General features: G+C 34.8%; 1 protein-coding gene across 3 annotated transcripts in view; it reads left to right on the top strand.

The window, feature by feature from the left end:
• The first annotated feature begins 604 nt into the window (after positions 1–604).
• Positions 605–23,472, top strand: part of FAM172A (family with sequence similarity 172 member A) — a 466,248-nt gene continuing 443,380 nt past the window's right edge. For 2 of the 3 annotated variants that reach the window (XM_044662820.1, XM_044662812.1), the window contains exons 1-2: positions 609–706; positions 11,926–12,026. In XM_044662820.1, the coding sequence (XP_044518755.1) occupies positions 637–706; positions 11,926–12,026 (171 nt within the window). In that variant the 5' untranslated portion in view covers positions 609–636. Of the gene's footprint in view, positions 707–11,925; positions 12,027–23,472 lie in introns of all 3 variants that reach the window. The other variant, XM_044662804.1, reaches the window with a different exon arrangement.

Below are 23,472 nucleotides of genomic sequence, written 5' to 3' on the forward strand. Positions count from 1 at the left end.
TAAAAGGAAATTGAAAAAATACATTTATAACTTTATTTTAAGGCAAAAGTATTTTTCATCCAAATCTGTTACTTCATTTTTGTGAGAATATTTTTATTCATGAAGTTTGGCATCTATTTGTGTCACTTATAATCTTTATAGAGTTGCATGTGAGCCCTGAAATGTTAATGGCTTTCATGGTCCTATACCCAATATGTTTCAGAGGAAGGACTTGAACTCAGGTCTCCAGATTTCATCCAATATGCCACACTATTTCTAATGACAAAAATCTATATATTTCGTATACTGATATTATATGTATGTGATACTGATAAATTTGGGTGTTATTTTCTCTAGGGACTATGACTGTTACTTCTATGTTCTTTGTATGTGGTCCTGTTTTATAGATGTTACATTTTAAATTTAGAAAGAAAATAAACTAAAAAATAGTTCATTAACTATGGCCAATACATGTAAAACTAATTGGGTTAGAAGCAATAAATATTTTGCAAATATTAGTGATTTTTCTTTTCTCTAATTTTCTTCTAATTGCCCAAAATACCACCTTTTATTGTTTAACTTGAAGATGACTAGTTTGTAATCTTGCCACTTCTCTTTTTTTCAGATTTATTATCTAGAATAGACTTGGATGAACTGATGAAAAAAGATGAACCACCTCTTGAGTTTCCTGATACTCTTGAAGGATTTGAGTATGCTTTTAATGAAAGTAGGTAATTTATCGTATATGGTATATGGATTCTTTTAAGTCACAGATGTTAATTACTACTCTTGCACTAGTTTGCCTTTGTAATATTGTAATCTTGCAAATTAAAGTACCACCCTATAATTTCTATTTTTTTAAACCTTTTAAAGAGGTGGTCATGAGCTTGATCTTTTTCCAGCCTTTGGTGTTCATTTTTCATATATCCACTTTGAAGACCTAATCAGGTTATATGCAAAGATGCTACTGTTTCCTTTGCTATTTTAAATTAATTGTCTGGCAGAGATTATTAATGATGTCATTCTAAAGTACAGTGCTAAATTTCTACATCATCTGATAGGACATAAATGTGGTATACAATGTATTAATGAAATCAACACTAAAATAAATTCAACACTGAAGATTTTGGAAATAAATCTGACCAGTAATAAGAGGTAGGTTCCAGTAAATTAATAGCATATCTCTAGCTAGCTATTAAAAATAAATAAATGTTCATACTTATTTGTTACCTGAAATTAACTGATAATCTATGGATGTTCTAATAGTTTAGATATTTCTTTTAAGAATACATTGTTATGGGGGCAGCTGGTTGGCTCAGTAGATTAAGAGCCTGGCCTAGAGACAGCAGGTCCTAGGTTCAAATGTGGCCTCAGACACTTCCTAGCTGTGTGACCCTTGGAAAGTCACTTAATTCCCATTGCCTAACTCTTATCACTCTTCTGCTTTAGAACTGATACACAGTATTGATTTTAAGACAGAAGGTAAGGTTTTAAAAAAAAAGAATACATTATTATTATGGTAGTATGAGGAGTGCTTAAAGTATTATGAGATAAACTCTTTCATAAATTTATTATATATAGAATATCAATATATGTGGAATGTAATGCAAGGATGCAACAGAGGCTTTTGCTCTGGCAAGAGTCAACTGTAAACAGCCCTGGCAGTTATGCTTTTGGAGTTGTGCATCATTCTGGTGAACTCTGGAAAAATTGAGGCTTCATTACATCCAATGGCAAACAGATAGTGTATAAGAATTTAATTAATCAGTTGTTGAACGCAATCCAATTACCAGCCCGAGTGTCAGTCATTCATTGCAAGGCTCACACTAAGATCCAAGGGCCAGTGGAATCAGGGACTAAATATGCAGATATCACAGCCAAATTCACGGTGAGGTATGGACCAAGTACAATTCTGAACTTATCTTTGGTGGAAGAAGATGATCTCAAAAACGTATACTCCCCAAAGGAAGTGAAGAATTGGAAGAAACATCACGGTGCATACTTAGCTAACAGAGTTTGGCTGGGGGCAAATGGAAAACCTATGTCGCCTAAATCCCTATATTTCACTTTTTGCAATGAATTACACCAAAAAGGGCATTATGAAAGTCTGGGCATGGCAGATTCCATAACTAGGTATTGGAATGCAAGGGACATATATGAACTTGCTATGAGAGTTTCACAGAGGTGCAGAATTTGTATGCAATTCAACCAGACAATTACAAAAGTCCACAGTCTGGGAGGCAAACCACTAGCCTACACACCATTCGAATGCTTACAAATTGATTACATCATTATGCCAAGAAGTCAAGGTTATAGATATGCATTAGTGATAGTGGATAGATTAACTAAGTGGCCAGAAGCTTTCCCAGCAAAATGTAACACCTCAGGGTTTGTTCTGAAAGTCTCACTGAGAGAATTAATACCCAGACTCTCTATTCCTTTACATATTGCTTCAGATTCTGGATCCCATTTCACAAATAAGATTTTAGCTACAGTTTATGAGACCTTAGGCGTTGAACATCTTTACTCGATATACAGACCACAGTCCAATGGACAGATTGAATGAGTGAATAGATCTTTGAAGATTCTAATAGCCAAAATCTGTGCAGAATCTCATATGAAATGGCCTGATGCTTTACCATTGGCACTATTCCATCTGAGATGCCAACCCAACAGCATTACACACATCATTCGAAATGCTGTATGGCCATCCACCTTTCCATGGCAAGTCACCTCAAAGCATTCACAAATTATCACATCTGGGTATGGAATGCAAAATCTGTGAGTCCATTAAATTGCTCAAGCAATGCTTAAACCAACTTCATAAAATAGGCTTGATACATCAAGGAGTACCTTTTGATTTTAGTCTACACAACCTGGAGATTATGTTTACATCAGAAACTTCATTAGGAAGTCTGTGTTAGAACCCAAGTGGCAAGGCCCATCCCTGATAATTTTAACAACTCCGAGTGCAATAAAAATAAAAGGGAGGGGATCCTTGGTTCCATGTCACTCATGTCAAGCCAGCAAAAGACATGTCCCAACAACAACCACAAGACCCAGCTATTATACAGCACAAAAATCAACTAGCACCAACCAGTCAATCAAACAAGTCCACAGAAAGTCCACAGCTTATACATGAGATAACAGAACCAGAACAACAATCAGAGCATGAATCAGAACCAGAATTAGACCAAGAACCAGTGAACAATCAGATATTACAACAAACTTTACACCCAAATGATTATCCCAAACCCAATTACAACTTAAAAGAATCATCCATAAACCATTATGACAATGAAAAAGAATCAACGGCAGAAGACACAACATTTGATTTGCAATCAATCTAAGACCTAGAAACTGACATCAACGAATAAATGAAAGCACAAAAGACTTTATCACGAACTCTCTTGTTACTTGTAATCATCTTTATTAAACTGCAAAGAAAAAGAAAGAAGAAAAGATTAATCACGTTTCATGGACATTTAAACTTTGTTTCTGACACAAGTCAACACACTAAAACATCAGTTCCAGTGCAAGATGACAAGCGTGGGATAACATCAAACAACACAAGTGAGGCGTTGTTGACTTTGCAGATCATCACAAGGACAGCAAACCTGAAGACTACAAAAGACATCCGTGACTGAATACACAATCGGTGTAAAGGACAATAAACCACATTGTGAAGAGGAGCATCAGATTAGAGTTGGACCCAAGCATTTGAAGAACATAACTTACACCCAACAGAATTCTCACTGCATCCAACACTTTAGATTCCATTCACGCAGTACATACACTTTGCAGAAGAATTCCGGTGGAGTAAGTATGTAACACTTCATTACACAGATAGGGCACACTAGACAATACATAGAACATTTTCTGACTTCACATATACATGTGAAACATAAACTTACACTTAAGCGAGAAGTTTGTCTACCTTAGCATAGAGTTTTCATCTTACTTTGGTTCAGACACCTTCTACTCAAATCACCTGACATTTCTTATAAAAATGTAAATATGTAAATTTTGCTTACTAATACTTAGCAGTAAGTTTTACTAACACACAGGGACAGCTTAGTTAGTTTGATAAATTAGAACAGGGATAGAATTTTCTAAACTTTCTTTGTAAATATTGTATATAACTTAAGTCTATAGTTTAACCAAAAGACTTACAAATAATATTAATCTTACTTATTCTTACTAACATTTCTAACATAGACATAAGTGTACTAACATTCACATACTAATTTTAGAAAGTGAATTAGAATTTAGAAGCTTAAATTGCAGAAATTTTCTTAGTTGATACTTTTGTTGTTCATGAAATTACATAAGTACATAGATAGAATTTATTACTTTGTTTTAGTTAGCAAATGTTAGTTTGAAGACTGTTTGAGAATGTTTGCATTTAATCTGCTTTTCCTTTCTGTTCAAGAATTTTTGCAAAACTTAAATTCCCATTCCTTTCCTATGTCTTTCCCATAACCTGTCTTAATTTTAGCTGATTAGTCTTAGCATAGTTTAGGAGATAGTAACCCTTTTCTTATTTAAAAAAAACTTAGATAGGGATAAAAGCATAGTTAGAATTTAGCTTAGAATAAGAGTAGTAATCCTTTAGATCTTAGCAACCAGAAAATGTTGCAAGGTGCAAATTTTCGAAAGACAAATGAGCAGACTGTAATGCAAGGATGCAACAGAGGCTTTTGCTCTGGCAAGAGTCAACTGTAAACAGCCCTGGCAATTAAGTCTTAGAATCTTCACAGAAAGTCAATTGGAGTCTGAGGCTTGAAGAGAGCTGACGTTCCAACTGAGGCTCTGCTTTGACTTTCAGCTTTGCCTTGGTCTGTGCTTTTGTCTCTGGACAATTTGAACCTAGCTGATTTCTCTGGACCTCTCCCTGACCTCTCCATATCTGCAGGTGGGGGAAGGGTCACAGGAGGGTTAGACTGAGAGAGAGCCCGCTCTCCCAGTTAGGAAGATTTGGCTGCCTTAAAGTATTTACTAGATCAATAAAATAAGGGATATCTTGATTTAAGGATGTCCTACTTGCCTAACAGAAAACGAAACCCACAAATGTCTAATCACCAAAACCTCCCTTCCTCCCAGAGCCCAAAGGGAAATTCAGGGAAAATCAACAGGGATATGATATGGAGAGGTCAGGGAGAGGTCCAGAGAAATCAGCTAGGTTCAAATTGTCCAGTGACAAAAGCACAGGAACGTCAGCTCTCTTCAAACCCGCAGTACCCTCAAGAAATAAAAGAAATAACTCCTTCCCCCTTTAGCCCTTGCTTCAATCTTCAACACAATGATTCACCAGAGTGTTTGAGTAGGTAACAAAGGGTATTTATTAATATCAGAGTTAATCAGGAGAGAGGGCTTTCTCCCTAGTGGCTTTTACAAAACCCTAAATCCCTCTCTCCTTCTGATTAACTGTGGTATTAATAAATCCCCTTTGTTACCTACTCAAACCTCATTCATTCCTTCCCTACATTCAGCCATCCCCTTCATTCCTCCTCCTAATATCTACCTCACCTTTATCCCTCCTTGTAACCTAAAGATTAAAGATTCACTTTATTTCTCTATAACAGGAACAATATAAAGCCAGTTTTAGATGGACATATTAGAAAGCTAGATCATTTACTATATCTTCATTTCTCAAACTTCTTAAAATATCATCCACATCAGCACACATTGTTCTTTGTACATGCATGTGCGTATGTGTATTTGTGTGTGCTTGCATGCTTTTAAAATTCTAAGTAAAATTCAGTAGTCACAAGAGACTGATTACCATGCTTTTTTCTTCTTTTTCGGTGGTAAATAGATTCTTCTTTCAGATCAAGACCAAGGAAGCTTGATGCTGTGGTGAACAAACCTCCTAGTGCTTGCTTTTAGATATAGAACACTTTCGTTTTCATGGCTTTCAATCAACATGAATCTATATATTTATTTATTAAAATATTTTAATTTTTTCCAATTACATGTAAAAATAAATTTTAACATTCATTTATAAACTTTTTGAGTTCTAAATTTTCTCTCTCTTCTTTCCCCCTATTGAGAAAGCAAGCAGTTTGATATAGGCTTTACATGTGTAGTCATATAAAACATATTCCAATCAGTGAGGTTGTAAAAGAAAACACAGACCAAACAATCCAAACCCCATACTGAAGAAAAATTTGTCAAGAAATATGTTTCAAACTTCATTCAGACTCAATCTATTCTTATCTGGAGGTGGATAGCATTTTTCATTATGAGTCCTTCAGAATTGTCTAGGCCAGTGATGGGCAAACTTTTTAAAGAGGGGGCCATAGGAAAGGAAATGCTCATCTGTCAGTCTGTTTCTAAGGCAACTCTTTCAAAGTTTTATTGTATTGTATCCTACACATTGTATTCATCAGATTAGGAATAATGTCGTGTGGCTGGACAGAACATTTGAGGGGACCTCATCAGGCCTGTGGGCCGTAGTTTGCCCATCATTGGTCTAGGCTTATTCATTGTATTGCTGAGAATGACTATTCTTTACATCAGCAAGAATTTATTAAGCAATTATTATTTGTCTGGCACCTTGCTAAGAGCTGAGATTTCAAAGAAGTTGTCCTATCATTTGGGTGATGGTGGGGTAGGACAGCTTACATAGAAAAAATCTATATAATGTCTGTCTATTTTCTTTCTTTCTTTTTATATTTATTTAGAGAAAGAGTAAATTGGAAATCATTCGCAGAGGAAAGGCACTAACATTAACATTAAAGGAGACTAGAAAATGATTCTTGAAGAAAGTAAAATTTCAGCTGACTTGAAGGAAGCCAGAAGATGGAAACAAAGAAAAATAGCATTCCAGGAATAAGAGCTAGCCAGTATAATTACACAGAATTAGGAGATACAATATCTTGTCTCAAGAACTAGTAAGTGGTCAGTGTCCCTGGGTTTCAGAGTACATGGAGTGGGGAATAAGGCATAAGAAAACTGGAAAGGTAAGAATAGTTCAGAATATGAAGGGCTTCTCAACAGAGGATTTTATATTTTATCCTGGAATTAATAAGGAGCCACTGAAGTTTATTGAATAGGACTGACTTGGTCAGACTTGTGCATTAGGAAAATTATTTTGCCGGAGGAGTAGAGGATGGTTTGGATTGGGGATACACTTGAGGCAGGCAGATCAACCAGTAGACTATTGCAGTATTCCAGGTGTAAGGTTATAAAGGTCTGTATAGGGTGAGGGGAGTCTCAGAGGAGAGAAGAGAGGATGTATGAGGGAAGATAAAATAGACAAGATTTGGCAACAGATTAGATGTAGAGAATAAAGGAGAATACATAATTCAGGATAACACTTTTCTTAGATTGTAAGTCTGGGTGACTAGGAGGATGATAGTGCTCTTAGAAATTATATTAAAGTTTGGAAGAAAGGATATTTTTTGTAGAAATATGGTGATCTCATTTTTAGACATGTTGAGTTTAAGATGTCTATTGGACATCCAGTTTGAGATGTTTAGTAGGCTGTTGGAGATGAAAACTGGAGGTCCAAAGAGAGGTTAATGTTGAATAAATCTGTGAATCGTAAGAGTTGATATCTGAATTCAAGGAAGCTGATAAAATTACTATGTCAAATAATTTGGAAAGGAGAAGAAAACCCAGGATAGAACTTTGAGGCATACTCACAATTTAAAAAGCTGTCAATGTTTCCTTATTTTCTTTTTGTAAAGTAGTTATTAATTTTCTTTCCACCTTTTACTTTTAAATGAGCTTATAACTTTTTTGAATAGATGTAGGACAAAAATGCCAGGCATTGATGTTCTTCCTTGGAGAAGAGTGTCTTTAGTCTTTTTATTTTTACAGCAATGCATCATAGCTTTTGCTGCTACTTACCCTTTGATTTCAGAGTTGATGGTTCATGTCTCTTTTTTTTTGGAGAAGATTTGGCTCAGTGTCATCAACTAAATTCTATTTATTAATCTCTATATATCTTGAATAACTTTCTTAGGGTAATAATAACTAGATTTCTATGAGGTTTGCAGTGAAACTTTTCTCAAGTTATCTAAAGAAACATATAACATTTTCTTTAACTTTCAGCCTATTTTTACTATAATGAGAAGAGCTTTGAGGAAAGGTTGCTTCTAAAAACAAGCCAACCTTAGTTGAAGCAATAATACAATAGAAGTGGAGAGAGGTAAATATGCTTTCAAATCACAAAGCAAAATTGAAATTGTGCCAATTTCACACTAGTTTTGGGTATAAAAAATCGAATATAACTGAGAGTATCAAAATAAGAAGGACTAAATTTACTGTAAGTGAAGTTACGTTTGGATTAGTAATCTTGAAGGCTAGCTGGCTGTTATCTCAACAACTTTATGATTTTTAGAGGAAACATGTAATAGCCACATAGATTTTTGTTGTACATTGGGAACAATTTTAACTCTTAACATTATGTACCAGTAGTTTCTTGAATACTGTTGTACGTGTTTAATCTTCTTACTGTTGCCATAAACAGTGATAGACATCAAGATCTAGACCTTGGATAGGCTTTGTATGCTGCTGTCAGTGCCTTTTGGGTTATTCCAGTTTTGCTTGACCTTGATTTATCTGATGTTAGATCAGTTTTTCATTTTTTTCTTAACTGGTTTTCAGGAGGAGTTTAAGGAAAGGCATACTGCTATTAATGAGATGGCTGCCTTCTCTGCAGTCAGTGTTGAAGGAGAGAAAAGGCAAACTTCATAAAATTTTTATCTGGAAGAGGATTTTGAGATCCTATGGTCCAAGTCCCTCATTACCTATGAGGACACTGAGGACTGAGAAGTAACTTGGCATAGGTTGCTTGGAAAATAATAAGTAGGAGAGCTGAAACTCAAATATTAAGATTTTTGGTCTTAGATCCAATGTTCTTTCCACTATATTATGCTCTATTTTTGTGTTTTATGCAAATTAGTAAAAATTCATTCTCATTTTGAACTTGTAAGAAGAGTAGTTTATCACAAGTTTATCATTGTGTGTGCTAAAAATTATATACTTCTTGTTCATATTTATCCCTTGGAAATTCTTTCTAATATATATAGACAAGCAGAGGAATATGAAGAAAAATGGAAAGATGCTTGATTATTCAGCCTTTCTTCTCTTTGTTTCTTTTAAATATAATTTTTCCTTTCTTAGGTTGAATAAATAAATGGACAATTAAAAATTTCCACTTTCCCTAATTTTTATGGAAGCAGAATTTGTATTTGTGGCCTGTGTTTATTTATTGTTTATTTTAGGAATCAAACAGAATTGTGTATACCTTGCTTTGTAAACCCCAATGAGAAACTGTTATTGTTAGCCTCCATGTCTAATCAATATAATGCTTTGTAAACCCTAATGGGAAACTGTTACTGTTAGCATCAGTGTCTACCCAGTATAATTCTTTGCAAATGGAAGGTGCTTAGTAAATATTCATTGAAAGAAAGAATGAATATGAGAAGATACACTTTGAGACTTTTAATTGGCATTTTAAAGTATGAACTAAAGTGTTCCATCACTCAATCAGTTAATTTTCATCAGAATTTGGTAACAGGTGGTTTTCATACAGTTTTTAACATAAATACATGAGCACCATTTGGCCAAAAAAAACCCCCAAACACATGAATCTGTACCTCTGTTACCTCATCAGTACAGGAAATCCTTCTCATATCCCCAAGGCTCATTTTATTTGACCTTTCCTCTTTGCTAAGAATCAGGGATTCTGAGATGCTTGATTTTGGAGGAGGGGAATGTGCTATGATGAACAGCATGGAGTAACAGTAGGTTTTTTGGGCTGCTTTATTGAACTTTTGACTCATATTGAACTTATATTCCCTCAGAACTTTTTCAGACAAATTGTAGCCTAGCCACCCCTCTAATTTATTACATTTTGTCTTACTTTATTTGTTCTTTTTGATTCTGAACTTTAAAAATACCCAATAAAGAGGACATATACCTTACTACATATAACAGAAAAAAAAGATGAAACTAAATCTTTTTACATCTGTACTATTGTCTGGCCCATGTTGCATTATCTCATCTATAGCTTGTTAAACAGATGTGCCAATTTTCTTTGTACTATCCTATTCCTGGCCCCCTTGCCCACTCCCTACAAACAAATATAAGTTAAACAAAATAAATTCTTACATTCTGCTGAAAATGTTTGCCTTATTTTGCTTTTTCAATCTGGTCATTGCTTTGTTAAGAAGTAGTGCTTCATTTTTAGTTCTCTGGAATTGTTGTTGGTTATTGCATTGAGCATAATTTTCAAGTTTCAAGGTTGTTTTTATGATTTTGTTATTGTGTAAATTGTTCTTAGTTCTGATCTCTTACTCTTCATTAGTTCATTCTGATTTTCCCAGGGTTCCATGAAACTATTGATTTCATAATTTTTATGGCACAGTAATATTTCTTTATTCTTACCGTAACTTAGGTAGCTATTTCCCTTTTAAAAAATGATTCTTTTCTTTACAGATAGAAAACATTTTTTTCTACAAGTATATCCTTTCCCTCTGATCTTTTTCAAGCATAAACATGTAATCTTATTAGATTTGACCCAATGTTTCAGCTTGTTGAAATCTTCCCTATGTGATTCAGTGTGATAGTTGTTTTTTTCTAGCTTTGCGACATCTAAAAACTTGATAAGTATGGTATCTCTTTTGTAATTTATAAAATTAGATGGCTTAGGTTTAGGGACAGATCATCCAAGGGTACTCTACTACAGACTTTCCTTTAATTAGTGGTTTATTTTGAATCTTTAATAATTATTGTTTGGGACTGGTCATTCAACCAGTTCTGAATTTATCTGTATTATTGCCTGGTTCAAATTTCAAAATCTTGTCTACAGTAATATTTCACAAAATTTATGTAAACTAAGTTGATTATCATTCTCATTTGCCAAAATAGTAATCTTGTCAAGAAAAACAAATTAGTCTGAGATGTTCTGTTCTTTATTAAACCATATACCCTTGTGATTACTTCTTTTTCTAGATTTTCACATGCCATCACATGCCAATAATATTATTCTAGAATTTTGTAAGAGATTGAAGCCAAGTCTGCTATCTCACAGTTTTGGAAGAAAAAAGGACTTGTGATTCTGTTGATATAGGAAACTTCCACATGTATGAACTCCCTTTACCTATGTAGGTCAATACCATCTCTCTCTAATTTAGAGCCTTGGGGAAAGAAAAAAACAAAAGTTTTTTTGTGGCATTATATAAACTATTAGTTTCTAAATAAAATCTGACTACTTTAACTGATATTCAAGAACTTTGATAGTATATAGTATATTTTAGCTCTGACCTGTTTTTTTTTTCCTGCTTTGTAGCCTACTCTATTATAACCAAATTGGACTATCTTCTCTCTCCCAAACAGTGTCTCCCATTTTGCTTCCTCTCTGCCTCTTGTTTATGCTATTACACATTCATGGAAGGTCCTCAAAACTATTTCTTCTTGTATCTATAGCTGCTGAAATCCTACCTATCTCTCAAGACCCTACTCATGTCCCACCTTGAAACTTTCTGTGACATAGCAGGTCTACTTAAAGCAGTCTCTTTCATTTTAGAACTCATATCACATATTTTTCCTGTGACTTAATTTGGCAATTAATTATATGCTGATTTGTGATTTTGGACTTTTGTAAATGTATATTTATTTAATTTTTTAGCATTTGTTCTTAGATCTCAGTCATCAGCCAATAGGGACCATATCTTATACTTTCTGTATCCACCAATGTGTCTGGCAAATAACACTCAGTTTTTAATTTTCAGTAGATTTTGAACAAAGAAGTGAAGAATTCAGAATTTGTTCTTTAGTCTTTTGGGTTAACCTATATATTGTAACTTTTGTTGCATGTCAATGAAGACCAAAGATTTTCTGGGGAAGTTGACTTAAAGTTTAGTTGTTAGATTTTAGAGACTCTGATTATTGGATACCTAATTATAATACTATTGTTCATTTCTCTTTTAGAGGGGCAGCTGAGGCATATAACAACAGGGGAGCCATTTATCTTTAATGCTCGTGAAGATTTGCACCGGTGGAACCAAAAGCGCTATGAGGCTCTTGGAGAGGTATCCATAATCAGTGTTTTAAGAGACTTTTGGTTTTAAAACAGAAGAATAGGCTTTATTTCTGAAGAAGAAACTTTGAAACCAGATTTGAAGGGATTATATATCTATATTTTTTTCCCCAAAAAGGTTGGATTCTGTATAGAGTAGAGGCAATTTATAAGTTTCCCTTAACCTCCACTTTAGTACTTATCCTCACTATAAAGATTGGTTAGTTAATCTTTCAGATGCTACAGATGGACTAAAAACTAGAACCAGAATTGAATAAGAAGAGAGTGAACTGGGTTCCTTTTGGGAAATTGTGTAGTGATTTTAGTGACCTCAAGCTTTTCCTCTAAACAAAAATTCATCTTTTTAGTGATCATATTCCCCTGTGATGCTGTCTCCCTAAGTAATCACTTTCCCTGTCACCATAGAGGTTCTTTGAAATCTGTTAATCTCTCCTCAAATGTCCCCCTCTCACTCAGACATGAACATTGTCTGATATTATACTGAAACAAATTGAGGCATTCATTAGGTGTTTCCTTCTGTTCCCTCCTCTTCATTTTACATCCCATATATACCTTCTACAACTATCTTCTTCATCCTGATTTCATAACAATACGGTCCTTCTCCTTGCCAAGACATGCTTAAGTGATCCCATTTCATTTGGTCTTCTCTAACAGATTCTTCCCTATACCTTAGTCCCATGTTGCAGGTTGGTGAACCTATGGCATAAATGCCAGAAGGGGCTGCTCCAATATGATCGATCAGGTAGTTTGATAGGGATATGATTAGGGTTTTGATGTTAAAAGATCAATCTACTGCAAATATGAATTACATGGAAATAGGTTTTGAATAGGGATACATGTATAACCTATTGGAATTGCTTGTCAGCTCCAGGAGGGAGAAGAAAAGGGATAGGGTAGGAATCATGAATCATACAACCATGGAAAAATATTCTAAAAAAAAAAAAAAGATGGGTCTGCTCCCCTCCCCCTTGTGCCTGAGGACATTTCTCACATGACCATCCCCTCTGCCTAGCAGCCCAATGGGAGCACTTCCTCCCTCCCCTGTCTTGGGGGGTGGGGCTCACATGTGGCAATTTGGGCACTGAGTCTTTAAAAGGTTCACCAGCACTGCCCTATTCTCTTATTTATCTTCCATCACTTCCCTGTCTATTGGCCAATGTTTCCTTGCTGCCTTACAAACATTCCCATATCTCCCTATCCTCAAAAAAACTATCATTCACTTTATCTATTCCCACCAGATATTATTCTGTATCTCTCCTTTTTTTTGTGGATAAACTTCTAGAGAAAGGGATATCTACAAAAGGCACCTACATTTCATTTCCTCTCACTCTCTTCATAACTTTTTATAGTTTGACTTCTAATATCACCATTCATTTGAAATTGTTTTCTTCAAAGTTACCAATAACCTTTTTAATGCCAAATCTAATGAGTTTTTTTCCCCAAAAAATCTTCATCCTTCTGGACCTCTCTGCAGCCTTTGACCTCTCACACTCATCTTGATTCATTTTCTTTTCTCTAGATTTTCAAGACATTACCTTCTTCTGGCTCTCCTTCTATAACTCTAACCACCACTCCTCAGTCTTTGTCCCATTGGGCTATATCCTGGGACTTATTTTCTTTTATACTATTTCACTTGATGATTTTATTTGCTCTCATGAATTTCATTTATCATCTCTGTGTTGATGGTGTTGATAATGTTGATGATCCTCAGCTCTACTAATCTAGTCCTATTATCTCAGCAGACCTCTGGTCTTGCATCTTGAACTAGCTGTTGAACATCTTGAATTGGATGTCCTATAGATATCTTAAGCTTTCTCTTTATCTCTAGTTTTTCATGTCCAACTGTCTATTGGATATTTTGAACTGGATATCCTTAGACATTGCAAACTCATTAGGTTTGAAACTGAACTCATTGTTCCCCCAACCTACCCCCAACCCACCTTTCTTCCTAAGTTCCTATTTTCTGTAGAGTGCACCATCATTCTGATCGTCATCATCAAATCTCTACTGATTCTTACTCTCACATATCACATATCTAGTCTGTTGCCAAGACCTACAGATTTTACCTTTATAACATCTCTCAAATATGCCCCTTCTCTCATCTGACCCTGCTACCACTCTGGTTCAGGCCTTCATCTCACACTTGCTTATTGGTATTCCTGATGCAACTATCTCTTTACTTTAGTTCATCCTCCATTCAGCTGTCAAAGTGATCTTCCAAAGTCATGGGTCTGACCATGGTAACCTCCCACTGCCCCTATTCAGGAAATTCCAGTGGTTCCCTGTCACCTGTAGGATAAAATATAAAATCCTGTATTTGATTTTCAAAGCTCTTTGAAATTGCTCCCCTTCCTTCCTCCTCCACTTTTCTGATATTTTTACATTTTATACCACCGCACAGACTCTGTGGTTCATTGACATAACCTTCTTGCTGATCCTTAAACAAGAAGCTACATCTTCTGACTCCAGACGTTTTCTTTGCTTGTCTCCCCTGCCTGGAATAATCTCCTACCTTTTACAGGAAACCTTCAATTTCCCTTACTTCTAGTGCCTTCTCTCTGGTGATTACTTCCACTGTATCTTGTATATTGCTTATTATTCATTAGTCATTAGAGTTATTGTCATAAAGTAGAAATAGTGATGATACCATAGTCAGAGCTCTTGAGTTCAAATTTGGTTGCTGATATTTATGATCTTTTGAGTCCCTGGACAGATTACTTAACCTTCTTGTAGAATATTTTCCTCACTTTAGGAAGCTAGGGTGGAATAATGGATAGTTGCTCCACCTGGGGTTAGGAAGACCTGAATTCAAATTTGTCTTAGCGGTACCATTTAACCTCTATCTGCTTCAATTTCCTCAGCTATAAAATAACATCTACCTCAGAGGGTGTTTGAAAGAATTTAGTTGAGATATTATTTGTAAATTGCTTAGCACAATTTATGGTGCAATTGATAATTACTTGCTCCCATCTCTATCATATGCATAGTTGTTTGCATATTTTTTCTCCATTAGATTGTAAAGCAGGGACTATCTTCTACCTTTTCTTGTGCCCCTAGTGCTTAACTCAATACCTGAAATAAGAGTAGATGCTTAATAAATTTACTGACTGACTACTAAGGCTGTCAACTATTGACTATCACAATCTTATTTAAGAGTCAAAATTTAGAAGGTGCAATGGAGAGGTAATATCACATGCCTAAATACAGTATAGTTTACTTACCTGTAAGATTCTGTATAAAAAACATCATTCAAGATATGTAAGATTGGAATTGTCATGTAGGAGAGTGAACGATAATAGATAATAGATAATGGGCAGCTTGAATACTTCATTATTACTTATGTGATTAAAAATAATAATTTTAATTTTACTGAAAGTCTACCAACTCCACTTGACTTGGAACCATTAAGCCGCCACTTCTTTTAAAAGCATAGTCCTTTCTTAGTAGTACAGTGAATCCTTGGATTAGAAGTGGTCACCACCAAAATTGCAGATGGTGTTGATTATCCTTCAGTATATCTTCTCTAGCCTGAAATGTTTGGTTTGTATAATCAAGGACTTTTATAGGGTAAAAACATGTTTTTCAGTCTTACAACATAGCTTCTCAGCATGATAAAGTTATTATCATTTCATCAAAGCATTTCAGAGGGTTAGTGCTCTTACCAGACACATCCTAATTGGTGGATGTACTATTTTTCATTATCCTTTATGGTCCAGATATGGCCAATTTTGTTGTTGTTCTTGTTGATGTAGATACCTTAGTGACAGCCCTTCCAGCCCAGACCACATGAATATGATGCCAGCCTCAGTGGTCCCTTGCTCTTGACCACTCCCATGACTGTAGTCTTCTCATGGGCACAGTAGACATGAGCACCTAGTCCTCTAGCATCTCCCTCACCTAGACTAGTTTTTCAGCTACATTGCCACCATTCACCATCCCCACTAGGTAGAGCTTCTGCCTCGGGCAAAGCAAGCATATCTGGTGTCCATGGAATAGTCAAAGACCTGGTACAAAACCTGCTTCAATAACAAAAGCTGTTATTAGAAACAGCTTTATGCTAGTGTCTCCATTAAGGAGCATGCAAGATAATCCTTTGGGGAATGGGATGCAGTATAAAAACTTCTATTTTACTTTTCAAAGCAAAACCTAAATAGAAATAAATTAAACTTTATTAATGTTATTTATATATGTTATGAATAAATAAAATATATTTATTAATGTATAGAGTGACAGTGACATCTTATGTGGCAGACAGTCGCATGGAGTATATGAGATATGCTGAAAAAAAAGTAGTTCTACAATGCTAAGGAACTGACAGTGGTGCCCTGATTCATTTGTTCTCAACATGTTGTAGTACATTGCAGTTTACTTGTGCCTGGATTAATGGATTTATACATTTTATTATCTAGTTCTCATCGACTCAGAACACACAAAATAAACACGTGATTTTAAAAAGATTCCCTCAAAGAAATTGGACTGAAGATAGTATTTATAATGTAAGCACAAACAATACAAAGTGGCAGAGCTAACAGTTCTTTGTCAGCAAAAAATATGAGATTAAAAGGAGACAATCTAATCATTGATCAAAAAGATGGAAATTGTCAAGATTACTTGAAATATAGATTTATACCCACTGTTATTTAACAATGAACCTTACCTTGAGTATATATTATATCTTGAAATATTAGCTAATGAATGATAGAATGATGCTGTTACAATTAGTAAGACAGCTTTTGTTTTGGAAAATTTTGTCATCTACTTAAAAGTTTTATCCATATACTGAAAAAAACTTGGAGAAAAGTTCTTTCTTTTTATGTTTCAGTTTAGATTTTATTTTGTCTTTTAAAATTAAGAATTTTTTCCTGTGGTTCCATGATTCATGATTTTTCCCACCCTTGTTCACTACCCCCTCCCAGAGCTGACAAGCAATTCCACTGGGTTATATCATGTGTCATTGTTCAAAATCTATTTCCATATTATTCACATTTGCAATAGAGTCATCTTTTAATGCCAAAACCCCAATTATATCCCCATCAAACCATGTGATTGATTGTATGTTTTTCTTTTGCATTTCTACTCCCACAGTTCTTTCTCTGAATGTGGATAGTATTCTTTGACATAATTTCCTCTGAATTGTCCTGGATCATTGCATTGCTGCTAGTAGAAAAGTCTGTTGCATTTGATTGTGCTACAGTGTATCGATCTCTGTGTACAATGTTCTCCTCATTCTGTTCCTTTTGTTCTGCATCAGTTCCTGCAGATCTTTCCAGTTCATGTGGAATTCCTTCAGTTCATCAATACTTTCAGCACAAGTGTATTCCATCACCATCAGATACCACAGTTTGTTTAGCCATTCTCCAATTGAGGGACACCCCCTCATTTCCAATTTTTTACCACCACAAAAAGCGTGGCTATAAATATTTTTGTACAAGTAAAATTTCTGTTTCTTTAATGAATTTTTATTGACATCTTCTATTTGACCTTATCTGTCTTTTCCATTGAATTATAGTTCCCCCTCTCAGAGAGCCATCTCATTAACTAAAGTATGAAGGATTATAAAAAATAAAAATTTAGGGTTTTGACTAAATAAGAGAATTCTAAAATAATATTGTGAGGGGCAAATGGGTAGCTCAGTGGAGTGAGAGTCAGGCCTAGAAATAGGAGGTCCTAGGTTCAAACCCGGCCTCAGCCACTTCCAGCTGTGTGACCCTGGGCAAGTCACTTGACCCCCATTGCCCACCCTTACCACTCTTCACCTATGAGAAAATACACCGAAGTATAAGGGTTTTTAAAAAAAATAATATTGTGGTTGCTGATTTAAAAAATTAGCTCTTAAGTCATGTCTGTTATCTGCTCTTAACAATTTAGCTTAATAGAGATATAGTAAAAGAGAGAAATGTAGGAAGGAAGTAGAAAGTATTGCCTAGCTAGATACCCTATAATTTCTGTCCAAAGAAGTCCAGCTCACTGACACAGAGTGTCCAAAGACAAACTCCAAAGGAGAAGCCCCTTGGACAGGAAGTTCAGGACTTTTTATAGTCCTTTTTCCACGTCACTTCCTGTCCCTTTCCCACTTTACAGGAACCAACCACAGTCTTTCATTTTGCCTAGCATTGCCCAGGGACAGGGAAGTGGCCTCTAGAGTTGTCACCCACTCTAGCAAGTGACTTGTGAACTCTCATGTGACTGAACAAGTCCTACTTCTTCAGAAAAGCATTTCCTATATTCACTGTACTGACTCATGGAATGATAAGAAAAACAAATGAAAAAAACTAGGCAACACATAAAAGGGCCGATATGATGTTAAATACATTCTGTATAAATTACTTAATTTATGTTTATTTCAGTTTCCTGAATCTTAAAATGGGCATAAGAACAGCTCCCACATCAATGCATTTTTATGAAGATTAAATGAGATATCTGTAAATTCTTAACACAGTGACTGACATATAGTAGGCATTGTATAAATGTTTATTCTCCTCCCTTTCTCCCTTCTACAAAGAAATGGTGGGGTAGAAATGAACTGGAGAGTGTAAATGTCTTCTTATGCCTCCAATTTGGGGCCAGGCTTCTTGGTCATTATAGTTTCACAGATTTCAGTTTTGAATGTAAAACTTGCTCTTTTCATTTTTATTGTTGTAGTCATTGTATATATTGTTTCCTTGGTTTTGCTTATTTCACTTTGCTTCCATTCATATATAGTCAATTTTGCTACAACGCAATATATGCTTCCTAAAAGTAATTGCTGTGCAAAACTGTTTAATAAAATCCCAAAGGGCTTTTAGAGAAAATCATGTTAGGGGTGCAGCACTCAAAAACTTCATCTGTGACATAAAAAAAGATAGGAACTTAGTAAAAATAGTTTTATGTTCATTAAATGGTTAAGAAATATCTTTTAAAAATTGTGCTAGTGTCTGTGACTTAAGGCTGCTGCTCTAATTCCAGGTTTGGGGGGTCTCAGTGATGTTGAAAGGGGTTCTTGTGATACAGCTTTTTGCACCAGAAAATATAAAATAGACAGCACTTTATTTTCAAAAAGACCTAAAGTTTACTTGTGGAAGTAGGTGTCATAAGGGTTACAGGCTTGTGAATTACTGTGAAGTGATGTTGTTTTCCTCTGCTCTCTAGAGATTTTCTTATGGAACAAATCTCACATGAACAAACACAGAATTTGAGTTTAGTTCAGATCTATTCCTAATATAATAACTAAAATTAAATTATGAGGCTCTAGTAGCTTTAGTAGCTTTATTACATCAAAGTAGTGATAGTAAAGAGAGGGAAATGTAGGAAAGAGGTAAAGAGTCGATTAGCTTACTATTCTATATGCTGTTTGATGGATTGAAGCTCCTTCAGTTTCCAAACTCCAGCCTTCTGAGCACGAGAAAGTCTTATAAGCAATATTCTCCACCCACTAGCTCTCTCATGTCACGTCTTAGGAACCAATCATAGTTCCTAAATTTGCCTGTCACTACCTAGGGTGGGACAGTGCCTGTGGGATCAGTTTCCTGTCTTGTTAGTTTCAACTTCCTTTCTCTGAGGGACCGGGAAGTTGCACATCTTCAGTGGTAAAGGATCTCCAGGTCCCTGATCGATTACATCAAAACAAAGCGACATAATGGGGGGAGAAGTTCCCTTCCTACAATATTAATCAAGTTAGAAAAAATTTGTGTTTTTCAAATAAGCATTATAGCTGAACTGTATTCATCATATTTATTATATAACAGTCATATTCCGTTACATCCATGTATCACAAATTTGTTTAGCCATTCCCCAATCAATGGTCATCTACTTTGTTTCTAGCTCCTTGCTACTACAAAAAGTTCTAACAAATATTTTGGAAGCTTTCTTCTTGTTATTGACCTCCTTGGATATATGTCTAGTAGAGGCATTTATGGGTAAAAGGATATGAATATTTTGGGGCAGCTGGGAGGCTCAGTGGATTGAGAGCCATACCTAGAGATGGGGCGGTCCTGGGTTCAAATTTGACCCTAGATGCTTCCAAACTATACTTTGGGCAAGTCCCTTAACCCCAGTTGCCTAGACCTTACCATTCTTCTGTCTTGGAACCAATGCTTATTATTTATTCCAAGATAGAAGGTAAGAGTTAAAAAAAAAAACAAAACAACACTGGTCTGGTATCTCCCACTCTTTGTCTTATGCCTACTGGCTCATGCCCTTCTCAGGTGCACTTAATAACTATTGCTTTTTTATTTATATATCAACTGCTTTATCTTCCTGGGTGTGTTAATACTATTTATTGAACATATTTTTATTACTAGCTAAGTGTGACCTACACAGTAGGTGCTAAATTATTTGTTGAATAATTCAAGGGAAAAGGTATTTGGCCACATTTGATAGTCACAAAGTAGTTCCCTTAAATTTCTGTCATTCTTATCTGGTTTAAAGTGTCCCAGTTCTCCTCTTTTTCACTGAACAAACATTTCTTGATTATCTAATTCATGGTAATCGGTTACCAAATGTTTATTATGCACTTAATACTTAATATAGGACAGACTCTGTGCTGAATTCAAAGAACAAAACAATCCTTATTTGTAAGGAGATTACATTCTAATAAGGAAGACAAGAAGTTCGTAAATAAATGTAGGCTGGAGAAATATAAAGAGAATAAATATGGATTTACAAATACAAACATTCAAATGAAGAGAAAGTTGTTAAATTCAAAATGGTTTGGGAGGGAGGGTACTGGCATTTATGGGAAGGGAATCAGGAAAGGCTCTATCTAGCAGGCAATGCTTAAACTATATCATGAAAGAAGGGACTGATTCTTTGATGAGAAGAGAGTGCATTCTAGATATAGGGATACCTAATATAAAAGCATAGAGACAGGAGATAGAGTATTATATAGTGGGAATAAAGAGAATGCTAGTTTGACTTGACTACAGAATGAGAGAAGGAAAGGCATATGTGAAATTAGAAAGCTAGATTGGGGTCAAGTTGGGAAGGATAAACAGTATTTTATAGTTTACACTGTTAGAGACAATAGGGAGCTATTGGAATTGTTTGAGTAGGGATGGATGTGTTCATATCTATGTGTAAAGAAAATCACTTCAACAATGTGGAAGATGGCCTGGAGTAGCATGTACCATCTCAGTAGGAGATTTGAAGTGGGAGACCAATTAGGAGTTGTTATAATAACCTAGGCCAGAGATGATAAAGTCCCTTTTGACTAGTAGTCTAAACAACAATTTAATAGCACATTGCCTTGTATTTGACAAGGGATTGGGTTACTATTTAGTGACCCTTTCCACATACATAGAGCATATGCTATTTTTCTTCTACTAGGCCCATTGATTTGCTTTTCCATGATTAAATAGATATTTTTGTAATTTGCTTTGGAAAGGTGCTATCGTTTTGATGTCAATTAAACCCAAAATGAATTGGAATTTCAGTTTGTACTGAGCTAGAATGTGGTGCTATAACTAAACAAAAGAATACTATTTACATTTTTAAATTGTTTCCTTTTATAGAGAAACAAATGCATTTGTAAATATACATATGTGTTTTTGTTCTATATACACATAACTTTAAAAAACATAAAGCTTTAGTTTTTTCTTAAATTTAGTCATCTTCTACATTTTCTAAGCTACCTTTTTTTTTTTTTTGAATGAGAATTCCAAAATAGAATCCTCTCCTTTAGTATATTTTTTGGAGCTGAGTACTAGGAGGTGACAGATTTCTGATAAATAGATTTATCCAAAAGACTAGACACTTAGAGAGAATCATTCCAATTAATAAGAAAGACAATATAATCTCAGTCTGTGACTGTGAATTTTTTACAACTGTTTCCTTTATATCAGTCCTGAATTACTATTAAATAGAGATTTTATAATCAGTCTAGAATTCTCATAAGAGAGATTTGAGTTTCTGTGCTCTTGCATATATTTTACTTATTCAACTTGACTTGCCTCTTAAGAATGAATAAACTATTAATCTACTTAAACAAGAGAATTTCAGTAATTGGGTGTGCTCATAAGCCTTTTCTTTATTCATAGATTGAAATACATTTTCTACTAATACATAGGTATTGACATAATTTTCATTCATTGATATACAACAATGATATAATTGAAAGGATTAAGAATTATTGAGCTTTGATACATTGTAGATACTTTTAACATTTTTTTCAAGTAAATTTTTCAGAAACTATGGGCCAGTAGTCTCCAGTAGCATTTGATCGATTGCCATACATATGTATGAAATAGGGAGTTAAAATAGTAAGATGACAAAATAATTTTATTTTGTGTTATAGTGTAATACAATTTCAACAACTGTAGTGGGTGTACATATAAAATACTGTTCTCATGAAGTTTTCCGTTTTCATGTAAATTATTATATATTCATTTTAGATTTTGGTCATAAACAGATAAAATACCAATATTTCTTGTCTATACATGAAGGAAAGGAGGGGAACAAGCATTTATTTAGTTCCTACTACTGTGCTATGTACTTTATACATATCTTATTTGAGCCTAACAGCAACCCTGTGAGATCAATGTTGTACTTATCCTGTTTTACAACTGTGGCAATTGAATCAAAAAGAAGTTAAATGACTTGAGTAGTTAGTGTCTAAGCTAGTTAGTGTCTAAGCTAAGGTCAGATTTGAACTTGTATCTTCCTGGCTCCAGTCCCAGGGCTCTATCCATTCTGCCATTCTATTACCTCTGTCTCTCTCTCTCTGTCTGTCTCTCATGATATGTGTGCATGCCTTTATGTATAATCTGCAAATTAATTTTAAAAATGGATTTGTAAAATAAAACAGCCACTTCTCGTAAAAAGAAATTCCTTCAAAACTTCTATACATTAAAAATATGCTTCTGAGAAAAAATTTATTTTATATTGCAATGCAATATTCTAACAACTGTTTGAAAGATTAAAGAAAAAATGACTCCTTCCAAAATGCATATCTCCTTTTAATTACATTATAGAAAAATACTTTAAATACTTCAATATTTTTTCTTCGATTTGAAAATCATATATGTACTTTACCAGATGTGGAAATAATTGCATAATAGATATATAAATTGTATTAGTCCTGTTGTAATTTAATATCATCATCATACTGGAGACCTTGCAAGATCTTCTTCTTGTATATGTTATAATTTTTTCATGCTTGGCTGCTTTGAGGGTTCTCACCAGAGACTTCTAAGAGGCTGACGGATTTGTATTTTACCTTGGAAGACAATCCCAAACTTCACATTTAGCTTTCCATTATCATCCTTTGTTTTCCATTTGTTTTATTTCTTGAATCAAGATAGTTAATTTCATGGTCCACCTTCATTATGTCCTTCCAGTCTTAAGTGTAATGATAAATTGCACAGCCATGTGGAAATCAAGATGATGGACAGTTACCTGATTAGAATATAGAATGAGCCGAGCCTGGCAGGAGCTGGCAGGTGCCAAGGCAGTTGAGACTCGGG

This window comes from Gracilinanus agilis, chromosome 1 (genome assembly GCF_016433145.1).
Source record: "Gracilinanus agilis isolate LMUSP501 chromosome 1, AgileGrace, whole genome shotgun sequence".
Taxonomy (NCBI): domain Eukaryota; kingdom Metazoa; phylum Chordata; class Mammalia; order Didelphimorphia; family Didelphidae; genus Gracilinanus; species Gracilinanus agilis.